This window comes from Ailuropoda melanoleuca, chromosome 1 (genome assembly GCF_002007445.2).
Source record: "Ailuropoda melanoleuca isolate Jingjing chromosome 1, ASM200744v2, whole genome shotgun sequence".
NCBI classification, from domain to species: domain Eukaryota; kingdom Metazoa; phylum Chordata; class Mammalia; order Carnivora; family Ursidae; genus Ailuropoda; species Ailuropoda melanoleuca.
Window position 1 is genome coordinate 190,063,159 of NC_048218.1, and position 19,915 is coordinate 190,083,073.

At 38.4% G+C, this 19,915-nt stretch overlaps 1 protein-coding gene across 6 annotated transcripts in view; it reads left to right on the plus strand.

The window, feature by feature from the left end:
* The window catches only part of AHCYL2 (adenosylhomocysteinase like 2), a 163,453-nt gene that overhangs the window by 135,778 nt on the left and 7,760 nt on the right, over nt 1–19,915 (plus strand). For all 6 annotated transcript variants that reach the window (XM_034671909.1, XM_034671912.1, XM_034671894.1 and 3 more), the window contains 8 exons: nt 268–370; nt 1,776–1,870; nt 4,483–4,589; nt 5,872–5,988; nt 8,695–8,758; nt 9,233–9,321; nt 12,237–12,307; nt 14,420–14,514. In XM_034671909.1, the coding sequence (XP_034527800.1) occupies nt 268–370; nt 1,776–1,870; nt 4,483–4,589; nt 5,872–5,988; nt 8,695–8,758; nt 9,233–9,321; nt 12,237–12,307; nt 14,420–14,514 (741 nt within the window). The remainder of the gene's footprint in view (nt 1–267; nt 371–1,775; nt 1,871–4,482; nt 4,590–5,871; nt 5,989–8,694; nt 8,759–9,232; nt 9,322–12,236; nt 12,308–14,419; nt 14,515–19,915) is intronic.

Sequence of the window (19,915 nt, forward strand, 5' to 3'; positions counted from 1 at the left end):
ATTTGTCAGGGAGGGAGAGAGAAAGAGAGCACAAGCAGGCGAGCAGCAGGCAGAGGGAGAACAGACTCCCCGATGAGCAGGCAGCCCGATGTGGGACTCGATCCCAGGACCCTGGGATCATGACCTGAGCCGAAGGCAAACGCTTCATGGACTGAGCCACCCGGGCTTCTCCTGATTTACTTTCTTATTGTCAAATATATAAACTTAATTTCCTTGACCAGTTGTTTGGCTAGTCTTGTTCATCTCCTGCTTTTCTCTTCAATGCAGGTGCTTATGGAAACTCTGGGTGCGCTGGGGGCACAGTGCCGTTGGGCAGCCTGCAACATCTATTCCACTCTCAATGAAGTGGCTGCTGCTCTAGCAGAAAGTGGTAAGATCTTCTGCTTGTCTTCTGTGTCTTTGGCTAAAGTAAGTCTCTGAAAAGTTCCATGGATTCAATATCAGTCTTTAAGAGAGATTGACATTAAAGGAGCCCTCTTGGGGGAAATGGATCCCTATTCTTGTGTGTTTGCTCTACTTCTGCACTTCTCTTGTTCAATATGATGCAGCTAACTCTGTTTTACAGTTGGCAGATATCTTATGTCTGACATTCCCTTATTAGTTAATGCTTTGCCTCGACTTGCTAATATTAGAGCACCAGTGAACACCGCTCATTGTCTAAGGTAATATGGATTAGAAAAGAAGTGCTTCGGGCATACTTCTGTGGTCCTGCTGGTTTGTCAGCAGTTTGCCCTGATTTAATGTTTGGTGTTTCTGCTTCAGCAGTAAAAAAGGACTTGACCTGGCAGATTAATATTTGATCACAATCGCTACTGACACAGGAAGGACAAAAGAAAGAAATTTGGACTTTGCCAGTTTCTTGCCTTCCCTCTGTGGCAGCACAGCACAGATCAGGGTACCAAATGCTTATTGCTTCAGAGCTCTTAAGAAATGCTGGGAAAGCTCTGTGGTGCATGCGTGTCTCTCCTTTTGCGAGCACTTTAGTATTTCATTTGTTCTTTCATTTACATTCATTCATTATGAAATTTTATTAATGTATATAAAAGGGCACAAATATTAAATAGATAGCCCAGTGAATTGTACATATACATTCTTTTTTTTTTCCAACAAATGTTTAATGGCCTACTCTAAGAGATATAAGAGCACACGAGACCATGTCTTTGCCCTAAGAATTTTATATGGTGATTGAGGAGAAAAGACACATATATAAATAGTGGTAATACAAGGGCATATATGATAAATGCCACGACAGATCATAAATCTACATTTACCGCACAAGCAAGCGGCTTTTAAAAGTTCAGATTCCATGATAGACCACTTGCAGTTAAACAGGCTTCGTTAGGAACATGAAACTTACGTGAGCTATGACAACATTTTAACCGATGGAGAAGAGTGTAAGGTTCTCCTGATGAAGGTGGGATGACCAAAGTACAGATGCAAGAAAGATCAAAGTGTAGTTGGGAAATGGTGAGACTTCCAGTTTGACTGGATCAAGAAGTACTTATTTCTGATTTCTTCTTTTTTTCCCTTTAGTCCTATTTGTAGCATCCATCATACTCTTGTCCCTTTTGTTTTTCCTTTTTGGTATATCAAGAGCAAAATGACCACCAAAGACAAAGAAGTGGATGAAGGGGCTGAAGACAGTGAAGAAAGTCAATCCAAGGAGTTGAGCAAAATGAGAGAATTTGGAATTGGGGAAAACCAGTATCTTGTCAAAATTTAGGGGCAACCATTCTTTCAGGCTTTAATGGTTTCTCTTTGATCCCTTTTCTCAGGATTCCCTGTCTTTGCCTGGAAAGGAGAGTCAGAAGATGACTTTTGGTGGTGCATTGATAGATGTGTGAATGTGGAGGGCTGGCAGCCAAACATGGTGGGTTAGATCTCTGCTTGCACAATTCTGGAGGAATCTGGCGGGAACAGAGTGGGGGGCTATGGCCTGGGAGAAGGCGTCCCAATAGGAAGGAAGGAAAATGCTTCCTTTTCTATCTGATGTATCTGGGCTTCCAGCAGAACTGGATGCTTATGTTTAGGGTACCCTAAGAATATTGCACTTGGCCTCAAAGTGCTAAAATTGTTGGTCCTGATCTTAAGAAACATTTATAGTAATTAGCAGCATTAAAATACTGCTCTGGCTGTATTCACACATGGCTAGTTCAAAAGCAAGGTTAATGAGTTACCATCCCCTACCCACCTCCCCCTCCAACAACAATAATGAAAATGCACGCACAAACACATACACATACAGCTCCTATGGTACTTAGCTTTTCTCTCAAATCACAGGCTAAATTTATAGTAAACCTGAGGAGATTCAAGTTCAAATATTTTCTCTTTATTCTCCACTTTAAGAAAGAAGCCTAGGCAAAAAGTTTTGAGTCTTTTATTTTGCTTCATTTTATTTTTGTTTCAATTTTGAAAAGATCAAGTCCTTGAAGGCCGATAGCACATTAGATTCTCAGAGAAGCAAAAAGCTGCACAAAGTATGAAGCACTCCTATTTCAAAAACATTTTGCATATGAAGGAGAGGAGAAATTGGGGAATCAACTGAAAAGAGAATCCTTGAAGCTCTAGCCCCACTATTGCTTGCTGCTAAAAATTGCAGAGTAGCTCTTACTTGGTACACAAAGGGAGAAGCAGCCTCTTTCTCGATTCTGTGATGCAGGTTACATTGCACCACGTGCTGGTGTGAGGAAGCTGGGTTAATACCCTGAAAGGGAGGGAGGAGTCAGCTGTGAGATGAGTCAGCTCATTCCCATAGAGTTTACAGTGACTGGAGAAGTACGACCGACAGACCTAAAGGAGATATGCCAGGGGGTTTCTACGGGGAATAAAACATTAATTTTAGATTTGAGAACATGGGGACTACATGGGATTGCATTTAGAGACTATAGGACCAGCACAAACTGCTGGAAAAGCTGATGAAAAAAATAAGACAAGGATAAAAACCATCGTCACCCCAGAAAATAGAGCCCATTCCTCTTGGGATCCTTTCAAGATCTAGAACTTTTATTTGTTTTTCAACCTCAGGAAGATTCCCTGGTGGCAAGAATTTCTGTAATAGAATAACATGGTAGTGAGAATTATGGGTTACATTCATTAACTAAATATTAGGGATAGCAACTACCTGCCTGTATTAGATACCTCCATTAAAAGAGCAAAATGGACAAGAATAGTGGGCCTTAAGACAGAGTTTCCAATCGCTCAGGCTTTTTCATTTCTGATTTTCTCGTGTGGCTAGGAATCAGAGGCTGCAAGGGAGAACACTGTGAGGGATTCCATACATGCAGAAAGGGGAGAGAAACTCTGAGAAGACTTTTCATTTCTCAGTGCATCTGTTCTGAGGGTTTCTACTGGGAGAAAATGGAGCATTAACTTACAGAATGGAGCAAATATATTTTAATGAGAGTCTTGCCTTGGATCCCTGCTCTCAAATAAACTTTAGTTGAGTCAGAGAAAAGAGATCAAGAGCAAGAATAGAAGCAAAAAAAAGATTAGGTGGTAGACATGAGGTGGGAGATTTTGTGTACCCAGGGCTCCAGGATGGCATTTTGGGGACGTGTAGTGAGTTGATATTTGATGTGACTGCAAAATGGGTGCATGCCAGTAGGGAGCAACTCAATTCTGTGGGGACTTCCCAGGTATAATAATTTTGAAAGTCCTGCAAAGCATTTCTGACAGCTAGGCGAAGGGCTGAAGTGCCACAGCCTAGTGCCTAAGAGCATTCTAAGCTGGCCTTTTTTTAGCTTATTTATAATTCAGAAACTTTTCCTCTGCTGATGAAAGCTCCAGTGGGCACAGCATTGTGTTTATCTTTAATCCCAACCTGAAATAGTGATGAGCTGTTCAGAGGCATGCTTGCACACCTACATGCTGCACAGTTCCCTGGTTATTTTTAATTTGTTTTATAGAGAGTGTGAGGTTTCGCTAGGCAAAACCCTTCAGTGCTGCCTGATATTTTGGGTAGGAGAGTGCCTGTGCTTTGGAAGAAGTGAAGGATTAACAAATACAGTTTTATAACCCATTGTTCTGGGAGAGAGACTAATTAGCTGGCTTTATTTAAACTAAGCCTTGACTGAATATATTTGAAGTCCCGAATGTAACTGATAGAAATATGCTAATATCAAGGCCAGGCTTTCTGAATATCTATAGTGTCTTCAAGAACTAGTTGTCTAGATAACCACTTAAGCTATTAGTTCGTAAGAAAATCCATCCTCATTTCGTTGCTGTGTGTTTTGATACAGTAGATGTGTTAGTGGGAAGGTCATTTGGCTGTGAGAATTACAATTGGCTTTTTACCCCTCATTGTCTTTAATTCAGTGATAATGATTGGGATTACTTTGGCTTTAAGTAACTTTGCATAACCATATGGGAAATTTGAAATATCTGTAAATTGGCAGTTAGAAATTGGGATAAAAGAGCCAGAGCAACACCGGAAGCCCTGAGCCTTCAGTGAAATAAATGTATTATTGATGCTTATTATTGCAGATATTGGATGATGGAGGGGATCTTACTCATTGGATTTATAAGAAGTATCCTAATATGTTCAAGAAAATCAAGGGAATAGTTGAGGAGAGTGTTACTGGAGTCCATAGGTAAGATTTGACATGGGCATACCTGGTTTTATGCAGCCTATTCTGATAATCACATACCTATAAAATACATCATGTTAAAAATTGGAACCTGCTATGAGGTGATGAGATCTTAGTCTGCACACTTTTTTTTTTTTTTAACAATGCAAATAACAAACCTAAAATTGGCAGGTAAGGGGACAAGTGTGGTCCTTGTGTTTTCTAGTCATTGAAATGAAATGACTGCTTGTCCTTTTTAGAGTCATTCATTCATTCTATAGGTATTTAGTTAACTTTTACAAGGAGTCAGGAACTTCTGGGAACTGTGCTATGGATCTAGCGGTGGGCAAAATGGACAAAAACCTGGCTCCTCATAGAGCTTACATTTTTACTTAGAGAATAAGGATTTAGAGTTCTGTTTCTCAAATGAGCAGTAATTCCCTCAGTAAAATGGAAATAATTTCTGTTTACTACTATTCACTCATGAAGAACTGAAAGTATGAAATGGAAGTTTTAGGGAAGTAAATTCTGAATAAGCCACCATCACTGCTTCAACATATTGTGATCTTTTTGAATCTACCATACCTTCAGACTCTTAGAAAGGGATGAATTTTAAATAAAACGCCTGGTTCTAATTTTTAGTTGATTCAACTTAAAATGAAATTCCTGTATGTAGATACACATATTTATAGGATGTATATGTATTAAGATTATAAAATTGAGACTATTTGAAAGTTAAAATTGTTGCATTAGGGGGCGCCTGGGTGGCACAGCAGTTAAGCGTCTGCCTTCGGCTCAGGGCGTGATCCCGCGTTATGGGTTCGAGCCCCACGTCAGGCTCCTCTGCTATGAGCCTGCTTCTTCCTCTCCTACTCCCCCTGCTTGTGTTCCCTCTCTCGCTGGCTGTCTCTATCCTGTCAAATAAATAAATAAAATCTTTAAAAAAAAAAAATTGTTGCATTAGAGTAGTGGGATTGAAATAGTACTTAAAGTTACTCTTTGTATAATTTAAAAGGGGAATAAAATTAATAAGCAATTTAAAATTTTACATTTTAATCCTTACAATTTAGAAGTTGGTCAAAGATTTTCCCCACATGCCTTGTAACTAAGATCTTCATTTCTAAGCTGTATACAGACTTTAGAAGGGTAGCCTTTATTTCTGTATATACACCTAGTGGGGTGGAATTAGCATGTCTCATACTCTCATGCCTACACAATCAACGTATTTCTGTAATTTGTTATAAAACTGACAGTAGATTGCAATATCTCATTGTTTTGTGTTCTTCTTGATTTCCGTCATCCGCAGGCTGTACCAGCTATCCAAGGCTGGGAAGCTGTGTGTTCCAGCCATGAACGTCAATGACTCGGTCACCAAACAGAAATTTGACAACCTCTACTGTTGCCGTGAATCAATTCTAGATGGGTAATGTTTTATTATCTTTGGAATGAACTTGAGTTATTGAATTGAGGTTCTGAGTTTTTTGGTTTTGGCTGTTTCTGGAAATGATTCATGTAGCACCTTTGGATCTATCACTACATCATACTCAATATTTTATAACCCAGATCTACTGTTGCTATCCCTATGACAAGCACATCTGTTTTACTTAAAAAATCAGACTAGCCTCTGTCTATTGGTGGCAAAGTTTTTACTCTGTGACCCTATCAGGCCTGCAAGTCAGTAACTAAGTCATAAACAGGTAAGAATCTTTGATGATTTGGAAAAAGGTTCCTGGCGTTCCTGTTCTAGGTCATGTTACCAGTTTTGAAATTCCAACCAGCATATAATTTTCTGGCCATCTGTAAAGTTGTGGTGAGCAAAGAGTCAATCCCAGAGGCATTTCTAGTTTTTTAAATCTATAAGAACTACAAGTCTGACAAAATCTATACAAAATACTATGTTCTTCTAATGCCCAGTTTCTGTTTCTACATTTGTGTCCAGATATTCCTTCATCCTTGTTCAGAAGACTCAGTAATTCCTTATGTCAAACCATTAAGTTGATTTAGAATATTGCCAAGCCAAATGGTTTCCATCATGTTTAGGTTAATGGAAAAGCTAAGTAAGGGCCTGTGGGCCACATTACTAACCAGTCTGGACCCTAGGCAGTTTGCAACACCATGGGCGTTAGAGCCAGAAGGCCTGGCTTGGTTTGACTGTTGGCTCTATCATTTAGGTCTTGGAATAGTTATTTAACCTCTCTGCGCCTATTCCCTCATCTGCAAAATGGTGACAGTAAGACCTATATCATAGAGTTTGTGAGGATTAAATGAGATAAGGTAAGAACCTGGTGTTCAACATTAGTTCCCTTGCCCTTCTTTCTAGAACCCTGTACACTAAGTTCTGGATTGAATTTGATCTTAGGGGAAGCTTTTTGCTTTAAAATCTTTTTGGTGGGGGGCAGATATTCAATGTAAATTCAACTTATTGGTAATTATTATTTCTATAGAGTCAATAGTATTATCAGATAGATTGGACATTTAAATGAATTCTCAATCCATCATTCTGTTTATAGACTGTCCCTTGTTTTGGCTACATGAAAGTGTTATAGCTTACGTGAATAGCTTTGATGAATAGCTTTACACCTGATATCCCTCGGGGAAGAGAGGCAGAAAAGCTCAAGAGTAAAGCAAAGGAGGCTCATAAATATAATCTATTAATTTTTTTTGCTGTGATTACCATTCCAGGACCATTCTCCTAAGCCATGACTTTTGAGTATGATAGCAGCCCAGCTAGACTTACTCTCTTCATGCAACAAGAAATGCCACTGCACTTAATTAATATATTATTAAATTTTTATTTATTTATTTATTTATTTATTTGTTTATTTATTTATGTTCACATACACTGTTACATTAGTTTCAGGTGTACAGTATAGTGATTCAGCAATTCCATACATCACTTGGTATTCGTCACAAGTGCATTCCTTAATTCCCATCACCTGTTTCACCCATCTTCCCTCTGGTAACTATCAATTTGTTCTCTATAGTTACAAGTCTGTTTCTAGACATCTCTCTCTCTCTCTCCATCTGTCTCTCTCTCTCTTTTTCCTGTGCTCATTTGTTTTGTTTCTTAAATTCCACATATGAGTGAAATCATATGGTATTTGTTTTTTCCTGACTGGCTTATTTCATTTGGCATTATGCTCCTCAGCTCCATCCATGTCATTGAAAATGGCAAGATTTCATTCTTTTTAATGGCTGAGTGATATTTGATATTTTTGAGTTTCACTGGGGCTCATGGAGTTGTGCCAGTTCCCATTGAGGAGCTGTCAAATCATTAAAAGGATTCCCACTTTTATAGACCGTTTTCAACAGGAGGGGTAAACAGAGAAGTGAATAGAAAGAGGCACAAATATTTGTAGGAACTGTCTATCTCAGCTAGTTTTAGTTGAAAACTTTCTTCTGCCTAGTGAGGGATTCCTAGAGAAGGGACACTGGCTGAACGCCAAGAGAAACCAGAACCTACTCCTGCAAGTTCTTCCAAGAGACTCTAAAAACAATACGGACATTTATTCTAGCTTCATAGAGCATCAGAGACAAAGAAATAGAGCATGTCTGAGAAAGAATCAGCCCCAGAAAGCTCACCATCTCGTGCAGTCGGTATTAGTGCATTTCCAAGCTCTTCTCCCTGTAGCCGCCCATTCCCTCTGTGTGGAATTAATGAGGCCCTTCTGACGCTGCTAAATGTAGCACTCATTTATCAGGGTTACCTTCTACGTTCCTGTCTCATTCAATAAGCTCCAATAATGTTTCCATTAAGCTAGAGCTTTGTCTCCTAAATAAAAAATGTTATTTTTATTTTCTTCTATCTTTTATTTCCAAAAATTATATAATAAATGTATATTGCTTTTTGTTTAAAAGTTACTTTGCAGTCTATGGCTTCTTCCCTTCTGCCCCACTCCCAAGACGAGGAAAAAAGAAAAAAACCCTCTCCTATAGCTGGATTCATCGGATAGTATGCAGTGAGAAAATACATATTTTATTCAACCGTTCTTTCTAGTCATTAGCATAGAAACCAGGCTTTCTTTCAGAATGGAACAAACAAACAAACATAAAAACAAAGGGACCCAGTCTAATCTTAAAGGAGAAACGAGAGAAGATTTTTCTGATTTAATGGTTTTTCTTCCCCTAGACTTAAAAGAACAACAGACATGATGTTTGGTGGAAAGCAGGTGGTGGTCTGTGGCTATGGAGAGGTAAAGCATAACTTACTATGTGTATAAAGTGTGATTTTGGTGAAATATACCAGACTCTTTTATTTAATGGACATGAGAATACATTCACTCACCACTCTAGATGGGGAAAAAAGTAACTTTAGAGACCCTCTGGTTAAAGTACAATCTTTCTTTTTCCCTTTGCATTTTTGCCATTTTTTCTTAAGTTGATTTTCTGACTTGTTCCAGTGCACTGTTTGTGATGTTCTCTTAGCTTGTGTTTTGATTATAAATCGTGAGTGTGGGTGTTCTTATGTACATGCATGTGCTAAACAGCGGCTAGGAGTTTGTGGATGAACTGCATTCATTTATTTGTTTTTTCTTGTTTTTCCCCAAGCATGAATCTATTCAGTGAAATTCCTTTTGGGGGCGGAAAATGGGGTAGTTTACCAGAAGCTTTGAGAGATGGTTTTCTCACTGACTTTCCTTATTATGTGTACTTTCTCCCCTCTTCAGGTGGGGAAGGGGTGCTGTGCTGCTCTAAAAGCCATGGGCTCTATTGTGTATGTAACTGAGATCGACCCCATCTGTGCTCTTCAAGCCTGGTAAGCATGCAAAAGGAGACTGGCATTTTCCTCTGTGCCACCATCTATTGGGATCTTGTAACTGGCCTGGTTAATGCCACAATTTATCTTAGAGGTGCCCAGATCCTGAGAGATGCTGCTGTTAACTGTAAGCTCCCCTCTTTCAAAGATCAAGGAGCTCTGCTCTGAGAAAGCAGAGACAATCAGAGAGGCTGAAATTTTGAATTCCTGTGGAAATAATAAGAGGGGATGCCTTGAGCCAGAGAACAATTAGCTCCTTACCTTCTCCGTGTATAATCCTGCCTTTTTTTTTTTTTTAAGTCAGCTCTACGTCCAATGTGAGGCTTGAACTCACGACCCCAAGATCAAGAGTTGCATGCTCCACCAGCTGAGCCACCCAGGCACCCCAACCCTTCTCCCTTTGAAAACAATGATCAAAAAAGAAACAAGTTGGCATCAGATCCTATCTGATTTGATGCACTAAAAAGAACACTTCTGTGATATTCTTCTCCTAAATATATAACCTGAGTCTCATCAGGAGGAAACGTCAGGCAAATCCAAATAAAATCTGCTGTCTCTGAATGAAGGGTATAGGGGAGTTTGTACTATTTTTGTAATTCTTAAGTTTGAAGTTATTTCAAAATTAAAGGTTAAAAAATAGTTCCTGGGGCGCCTGGGTAGCGCAGTCGTTAAGTGGCTGCCTTCCGCTTAGGGCGTGATCCCGGCGTTGCGGGATCGAGTCCCACATCGGGCTCCTCCGCTGGGAGCCTGCTTCTTCCTCTCCCACTCCCCCTGCTGTGTTCCCTCTCTCGCTGGCTGTCTCTCTGTCACATAAATAAATAAAATCTTTTTAAAAAATAAATAAATAAAAAATAAGTAGTTCCTGTCTCATCCATAAAGTATGGCTAATGATGCCTGCCTCAAAGAGTTACAAAAGTTCAGTAAAATAATTACATAAGTATTACATATGATTATATATTATATAATAAATATATAATTCTATAAAGTGTAGAACTGCTGTCACATAATAAATGCTCACTAAATGGTAGGTATTATTAAAATTGCCTCTTGCCATCCTCAGCAGGATGGAAATACCACTGTTCCTGAAAACTATTGCAGAGCTCCAGGGTCTATAGCCTCCATAACCCACCCAATCTTTACCCTTAACCCTCCAGGGGAAGGTACCCAGGATAGAGTAAGGCATAGCATAAAGATTTTGCTATACCCATTTCCCCTACTTTCTACCCCTCACACATCCCAGCCATAAACCACAAATTTCCCCAGTAGAGTTGTTGGCTTTCTCTGAGTCAGGGTTCATTAACATGTTTTAATACTGGTTGAGACACTGATTCAGATGATCTCATAGACATGAACTGATCACTTACTGTATAATAGGTACTGTGCTCTGTGCTTAGGATGAATAAGATGAATATATGAATGAGGTAAGGTCCTGCTTTTAGAAACACACAAATAACCTATGTGAGCGGAGTAAGTGCAGTGATGGTGGTAAACAGTACATGCTTCTGTAGGAGCCAAAGGAGAAATATCTAACCAAAGAGCAAAGCTGAGTCTTGAAACTTGTGTAAGTCATTTCTTAGTTTGGAAGTAAATGCCAGGTACAAGGAACATGTCACAAGGAACATAGTCACTGAGGAAGGAGAGAGCATGGCACATTTAAGAAGATGGAAATACTTTAATGTAGCTGGCAGAGAGGATAAATGTGGGGGAGTGGTAATATCTAAGGTAGGAATCATAGGTGAATATAATCATGTATCTGCATAAATATTTAGGTCTTATCCTGAGAACAGGCAATCTCACTGAAGTGTTTTAAGCAAGGAAATGACGTGATCTAATTTGCACGTAGGGAAAGTACTCTGCAACATAAATTAGAGAGACATGAGATCGCACCAGGGGCTACTGTAGGAATCCAGGCAAGAGGTAATAAGACCTGAACATACACAAGACCAGCATATATGGAGAGGAGGGGACCAATTCAAGAGATTTTAAAAAAATTAAGGAAAACAGCCAGATTTGGTGACAACTTCAATTAGGGAGAGGCAGTAGGCTAGGACACTCTCGTTTATCTGGCTCATACAGTTGGGTGGACAGTAATGCTATTGATCATGGTAGAAAATGTAAAAGAAATAGATTTTAGGAGTACAGAGAAGATAATGAGGTTTTTTTCAAGCCCAATAAATTTGAGATTCTTGTGGAATATCCAGGAGAAGCTATCCAGTAGATAATTTGATCCATGCTCTGAAGCTTCACAGAGATCTATCCTAAAGATATATTTGTACAGAACAGCCACTAAGAAGAGTCATTTGCAGCCAAGGGAAGGGTATGGATAAATACTGAAAGAATAAAGAAAAGAGTCAGGGCAGAACTCTACAGAGTACCAACATTTAAAGATTGAGTAAGATTGAAAAGGAACAGTCAGAAAAGTAGGAGGAAAACCAGGAGAGAACAGTATCATGGACTCCAAGGAGTATAGTTTTAAGAAGGTAAATAATGTTTAATGTAGGAAATTAAGTGATGTTAAGAGTCCTAAGGGGTTTTTTGTTTGTTTTTTGGAGGTTTTTGTCTTGTTTTGTTTTTGTATCCAGAAGATCGTTGATGATCTTGGGAAAGTAGTTTCAATGGAATAAGATTCAATGGCTAAGTTGCACTTTCTAGAAACTCAGTTTGGGAATCTCATGGTAACCCCTGGTCTCTATTTTCAGGAAGAATTAAGTTGCAGGGATGCAAAGAAACCTTTATTTCTGCCCTTTATGAACTAAGGAGATGGTTTGAATTTTTCACTGCTAAGAATAATCTGGCTATATTAAGAGGTGACAGTGTAGGTACCGAAGGAACTTGGTAATAGCTTTTGAGGTTCTGTGGCAAAAGGCTCCCAACTGCCTATTTTCAGGTTAATTGATCATGCTTTATTATTACAGTATGGATGGATTTCGACTGGTGAAATTAAATGAGGTCATCCGGCAAGTGGATATTGTTATTACCTGTACAGGTATGATTTTGACAACATACAATAGGGTGGCACTTGGGAATGCTTTCATGGAACAAGTGAAAAATGACTGAAAATGTTCTGAATAAACCAAACTTGAAAAGCCAGATACAGAGGTCTACAACCAGTCAATCTTTCACATTCTTCCCACCTCTTTAGAACTCTGATCAAATGTAGGTACCATCTCAGTCATCCCTAGAGGAAAGTTTCTCTTTAACTGTTCTGTATCTCCATCCATCTCAACTACCAAGGAGATGACGAGAGATAAGTTTTATTTGGGAAACCAGATCTTATATTTTGTACATTTGCTTTTTTATTTTACCTCCAAAAGTAATATATGTTTCTCTCTAGTCTCTGTAATTAAAGCAGACCTAGAGCAAAATTCATAGTTAGAGAAAGTGGGAAAGGTAGTTGTATTAATTCCCAAAGAGGGAGATTGGAGTTTTGGAGAGGACTATACAGAAATGGCTAGTTTCCTTGACTGAGATACTTTGTCTTTTTGGTGGGAACATAAACTGCTAGAACACTGGTTTTTATTTGTAATTATATTTTAGAGGAGGAAAATCAGAATATTTAAGAATAAAAATATATTTGTAGCCTTGGGGTGAGATGGGGGCAGAGAAGAGGGTCCATAAGAAACTGTTCTTGCTTCACATCAACCCCCTCATGTCTTTTTTTATATAGCTTTATTGAGATGTGATTCACAAACCATACATTTCACTCATTTTAAGTGTACAATTCAGTATTTTCTAGCAAATTCACAGGGTCATACAACCATCACCACAATCTAATTTTTTTATTGAGATATAAGTCACATACCATAAAATTTAGCCTTTTAAAGTATATGGTTCAGTGGTTTTTAGTGAAGTTGTACAATGTCTGATTCCAGAAACTTCATCACCCCAAAAAAGAAGTCCCATACCATTAGCGGTCGGTCCTCATTCTTTCACTTTACCTTTCTCCAGCCCTACACAACAGTTAATTTCTCTGTTTCTATAGATTTGCCTATTTCATATCAATGGAATCATACAGTATGTGGTCTTTTGTGACTGGCTTTTTTTACTTAGCATAGTGTTTTCGAGGTTCATCCATATGGAAGTATGTGTTGATATTTTCATTCCTTTTTATTGCTGAATTATATGTCATTTTAAGGATATACCACATTTTGTTTATCAATTCATTGGTTGGTGGACACTTGGGTTGTTTTTGCTTTTTGGCTATTTTGAATAATGTTGCTATGAACATTGTGTATAGTGTTTTTCTGCAAACATGTTTTCCATCCTCGTGAATATTTACCTACCTATATATACTTGGAATTGCTACATTATATGATGATAACTCTACTTATAATATTTTGAGGAATAGCCAAGCTTTTCCAAATAGACGGCACCATTTTACAATCCCACCAAGAATGCATGGGGGTTACAATTTCTCCACATCCTTGCCAACACTTTTCATTGTTTTTTTTTTTTTATTATAGCCGTCCTAGTAGGTGTGAAAGGGTGTTTCATTGTGGTTTTGTTTTTTAAAGATTTTATCCAAGTTATCTCTATGCCCAATATGGGGCTCAAACTCACAACCCCAAGATGAAGAGTCACACGCTCCACTGACTGAGCCAGTTACCCCTCATTGTGGTTTTGATTTGCATTTCTCTAATGACTAATAATGTTGAACATCTTTTCATGTGCATATTGGCACATCTTCTTTTGTACTTCTTCTTTTGAGAAATGTCTATTCAGATCCTTTGCGTATTTTTAAATTGTTTTATTTGCCTTTTTCTTACTGAGTTGTAAGAGTTCTTTATAAATTTTGGATACAAGTCCCTTATCAGTTATGTAATTTGCAAATATTTTATCCCATTCATGGGTTGTCCTTTCACTTTCTTGATGATATCATTTGCAGCACAAGTTTATTTTTTCTTTGTTTGCTTGTGCTTTAGGTGTTATATCTAAGAAACCATTGCCTAACCCAAGACCACAAAGATTTATTCCTATGTTCTACTAAGAGTTTTATAGTTTTAGCTCTTACGTTTAGGTCAAGTTAGATTTCACATATGGTGTGAGGTAGGGGTCCAACTTCATTTCTTTTCATACGGATATCTCTTCTATTTTTAAGGTAACAAGAATGTGGTATCCAGAGAGCACTTGGACCGTATGAAGAATAGCTGCATCGTTTGTAACATGGGACATTCCAACACGGAGATTGACGTGGTAAGATTAAGTAACTCATTATGGGGGCTTTTTTTCTCTCCTTCCCAAGAAATATAAACCGGAAGAGGAAAGAGAGGAGTCACCAGCCATCCTATAAATGGCTGTCCTAGCAGAGCTTTCCACAGTCTTACTAGCCCTCTGACCTGTGCTTGTGGATACCATAAAGCTTCTTCATCTCAATCATTTCAAATGATTATTTTCTTCCACTCAAGCTTGATACCTACTTACACTGTAAGCCATTTTATCTCTCGCTTTCATTCTCTAGTTTGATTTTATTCACCCTAAAATTATCCAATCCAACATAACACTTGGTCCTACTACATCGCCCAAGTAATAGTTAATAGAAGTGTTATTTATTTCTTTTCAGACTTACCAAAGTATCTATCAGTGTGACTTTCACTCTGGTTTTAAATTTTTATGGCATTTTTCTGGCACAACTCTGTTTCTCTCTGGGTAAATGGCTCAAGCAAAGCATGCTTTCATCTGCCCTGAGGGCTGCTCTGATTGAGCTTCAGCATTGCCAGGTAAGGATCAGTTGATATATTGAGAGTCTGTTGGATAATATCTATTTTAAATGGTTTCTCTTTTTAACTCTGCTCTATTCTTCTGTTATTAAAAATAGCTGGAAAAACAACATAGCAAACCCTATTTCTACTCTTGAGGTTTCTGAGTGACGTGGCTCCATTACTCTTATCAGGTTATTTTGCTTATAATGAATAATTTCTTTTTTCAATCTTGAAATTTAAATACTGAATGGTTCTTTTTTTTTTTTTTTGGTTAAGTTTCATTTATGTGCCATACTGCCCTTTTACTAAATAATCAAAGATATTAATATTTCTAAAACTGTCTAGCACGTGATTGTCCTTTTCTGAATTAATCTGCCCAGAGAGTCCCCAGATGGGAAAAGCTTAAGGAAAGTAGTCATGCTCTGGTATCTAAAGAGAAATCTTTAAGTAAGGGAAAGGGGAAGGAATTTTCTCTCCTAAACCCTCCAGATCTTAAATAAAAACAATTCCAAATGTAATCATGTAATTTTAATATTTTTACTGTATCTCATTTCATCCTCTTGACTATCCCAACAAGGCATTATTCTTATCCCTGATTTTCAGTTAGAAAACGAAGAATCGAAGTCCATTGTTCAGTCATATATATAGATTCAAAAATGAAATTGTAGCACAAAATGCAGGTGTTTTGTCTTCTACTCCAGTTTTTGTTTTGTTTTGTTTTCCTGTACGTTGTACTATTACCTCCTCATGATTTCTGGGTAAGCTTCAAATTGTGATAGTAATCTCTCCCCTAAAGCAATCCAGATATAAGTAATTTCTCAGGATAAAGGCCAGGAGACTACCTTCAATCATAAATATTTGTTGTGTGATTGCTATATGCCAAGTGCTGTTCTAGATGCTTGGAGTCAGTGAACAAAACAGGCAGAAATTCCTGCCCTCATAGAGCTTACATTTTAGAGGAGCTTGAGTAGCCGTGTAGATTTTTAGGTGAAGAACATTTTGTGAACAGCCAGAGCAAATGCCCTGAGGCAGGAGTGTGCCTAGTCTGTCTGAGGATCAACAATGAGGCCAGTGTGGTTGGAGCAGAATGAGCATGGGGCAGGGAAAGTGGAAGATAAGGTCAAAGAAGGAATGGGCCAGATCTTATGAGGTCTCATAGGCCATTGTAAGAACTCCTGATTCTATTCTGAGAGAAATAGGGTGCCGTTGTCATATTTGTAATAATCTGACTTCTATTTTAAAAGGATGACTTTTATTTTCAGAGAAAAAGGACCGGGGCGCCTGGGTGGCACAGCGGTTAAGCATCTGCCTTCGGCTCAGGGCGTGATCCCCGCATTATGGGATGGAGCCCCACATCAGGCTCCTCCGCTATGAGCCTGCTTCTTCCTCTCCCACTCCCCCTGCTTGTGTTCCCTCTCTCGCTGGCTGTCTCTATCTCTGTCGAATAAATAAATAAAATCTTTAAAAAAAAAAAGAAAAGAAAAAGGATCACCCTGGCTGCTGTGTTGGTACTAGACCTGGTTTTGCAGGTATTGCTAGGTAGCTCCCGGTATCTGGCACTGACACTAGCCAAGGGCTATGTCTCAATTCTCTTTGTGCTCTTCTTAGCAGAAGGTATATGACTAAACTAAATGGTCCAGAAAGGGAGAGGCTCAGAAGGGCTTTGGAAAAGTTAAGTTACTCAACCTTTGATGATAGTGTCACAGGGGAATAGAAAATGAAATATAAGGAAATAGCAAACTCAACTAATAACTGCAACCAGAATGTTCATTCATATTTATGTTCATATTTAATTTGTATGGAATAATTGCTCTGTTCTGTGCTGAGTATTTATTGGCTGAAGAAATAGTGAAGAACATCCCTGCTCTTGTGTCACTTATATTCTAGACCAGGACGCAGACAATAAACAGACAGTTTCATCAGTTAGGGCCTAGTATTGAAGAAGAACAGCAAGGTGGGAACATTGAGGATGATATTTTAGTGAAGGTGATCAAGGAAAGTCTCTTTGAGGTGATAACATGTGAACAAAAACCTGAGTGAATTGAAGGAATAAGCCATCTGAGCATTTCTATTCAGAGAGAATGGCGTGTAAAAGACGCTGAGGTGGAAACGTGCTTGATGTTTGAGCAACAGGAAAGAGGCCATTGTGGCAGGAGCAGAATGGACACAGGGATGAGAATAAGGAGCAGCTGAAGGAGGGTAGTGGGTTATGTAGGTCTTTGTAGGCCACAATAAGGACTTCAGATTTTATTCTGGTTACAAGGGAAGCTGTGGGAAGCCATTCCATGGGCGCCTAGCTGGCTCAGTCAGTAAAGCGTGCAACTCTTGATCTTGGTCATGAGTTTGAGCCCCACGTTGGGCGTAGAGATTACTTTTAAAAAAAAAAAAAGGGGGAAGCCATTCCAATGGGAAAGTTTTGACCAGGTGACTGACAAAAATCTGATTTGTTTTAACAGATTGCTCTGGCTGTGGTATAAAGAAAACACTTCTGGAGCTTGAGTAGTGGTAGGGACAATAAGAGGTCTTAGGCTCTCTCAGTATTTCCAGTGATAGAAGGTGGTAGCTCAGATGACATGGGTAAGCAATGGAGGTGATGTATTGTGAAGGTAGGACAGTTGGGATTTGCTAAATGGCTTGGATTTAGAGAGCGAAAAAAGAAGAAAGTCTTCATAAGTTATCTCTGAAACAGTGCAAGAGAATGATTCAGTAAATTTTCCAGATATTTTCAGCAACCAAAAATGTAAGGGTTTTTAGTTTTTAGGATTTGTGTGTGTGTGTGTGTGTGTGTGTGTGTGAGAATTTATAGTTTTTCCTAACTTTGAGATGTTGACTGCTGCATTTCTAGGAAGGAATATCTGATCAAAAGAGTTGGTCATTTAGAAAACTGCATTTTTTTCCTGAGAGATATTAATGCTATGAATACTTAGGGAACCTATGATAGGGATTGTGCTCTTAGCTGCCTTTTGGCCATGGCTTTCTTTCACATGTTTCCTTTTCTCTTGAAAACAGACCTGCTTACCCATATGCATCACATAGATGGCCAGTGTGATTGTAAGCTCACAATTCAAGTGGCTAAACCATTATGTATGCATACTTTAAAAGTTTTTATCAGCAAAAGAATTAGAACCTGGGACTTGCTATTGACTCTGCACTTTGCAGGACTAGAACCACAGTTGTTCTCCCTGAAAAAATTGATATTCACTGTCCAAAATCATATAATACCAATTTGTGCAAGCTAATAATTTACAGTGAGATGTACATCTTGTTTGGGAACATTGTCTCCATAAGGAACATTTTTTCCTGGTAGATTGCTTAGTGATTATAAATCAACAGAAAAGACATTGGGATGTTTTTAAGATAATTTTTTTAAGATTTATTTATTTGAGAGAGAGTACACGTGCAGGGGGAGGGGCAGATGGAGAAGGAGAAAGAATCTCAAGCAGACTGTGTGAAGCTGGATGCTGGGCTCAATCTCACGACCCTGGGATCATGACCTGAGCCAAAATCAAGTGTTGGATGCTTAACTGACCGAGCCACCCAGGCACCCCCTTTAAGAGAAATTCTTATAAAGCTGTGCTGGTCATAGGAAATCCTTTGCTCAAGGAGTGTAGCTGTCTGATAAATTTACTAGGTTATGGAGCTGCCTGGACAGTGCTAGAGATAACGTAACTTAGTTTCTCTTCAAACCCTGTTTTAACTGACCCTCAGGTCTTTTGCTAGCACTGCAGCCAGTCCAGTGCTCCAGCACACTGCCTCAACAAAGCACTGATCATTTCATGATGTTCATAAGAAGTCTCCTTTCCTTGATTCCACCATATCTTCTTCTCCCAGGGAAGACTTCCTAAGACAGGAGACCCCTTTTATCATGATGTCACCTCTTAACTCCCAATCGCCGAGATTGCTTGTCCTCTGGAAGATTAAGAGTGTGAGACACTGAGAACTTGAATTACTTTTAAGTTCCATCATCTCAATAGAAAAATACCAGTGTCACCAAGCAATATCTATTGGCTCTACATGGTTATTGCCACCCCAGTTGTTATTTCTAAAGGCTAAGGGATTTACCTTGTATATCCTTAACTTCCCAAAGTGCCATCTTTGCTTAAATTCTTGTTAAACTCTATTTACAGAGTTTATTGATAAAAAAATTTTTAATTCGAACTTTAAAGTAATACTTGCTTAGTGTAAAAATTCAAGCAACATAAATATGTTTAAAGAAGGAAGTAAAACATTTATAAAATTGGGGTTCTAGGATATTGTTTTGCAACTTTATTTTTTCACTTAACAATAGTGAGTGGTTTTCATGTTAACACACACAGATCTACTTTTTTATATAAGAATTGCATAATATTCTGTTGTATGAGATTATCTGGATTTACTTAGCCATTCCCTTATTAAATTACATTTTTTGCTATTATAAATAACACTGGATTGAACATTTTGGGCACTTATATTTCTGAATTTGAGCAAGTGTTTCAATAGGATGGGGCCCTACAGGTGAAACTGATTGGTCAGAGATTAGGTACATATAAAATTTTGTTGGCTACTACCAAATTGTTCTTTAGATAAAGACTGAACTGAATTATGAAACTTGACATCTCAAGACATTTTATATTTCTCATCTACCTCATAAAGAAATGGTCTAAAAAATGGTCTAAATCATTAATGTAGTCCTAAATATACTGAAATATAATTGTCTTTCCCACTAGATTGGTAATGAAAAGATGATACAGTCTCTGTCCATAAATAGCTCACAGTCTAGTAGAGGAGTCCACAGTCTCATCTATAATAGTGTCCTTTACTACATTACCTGAAATATAGTAGGTACTCAGCAAATGATTATTGTATAACTAAAGTGTTTCTCTGTTTGTCTGAAAGCTACTGTTTGGCAGAACTTC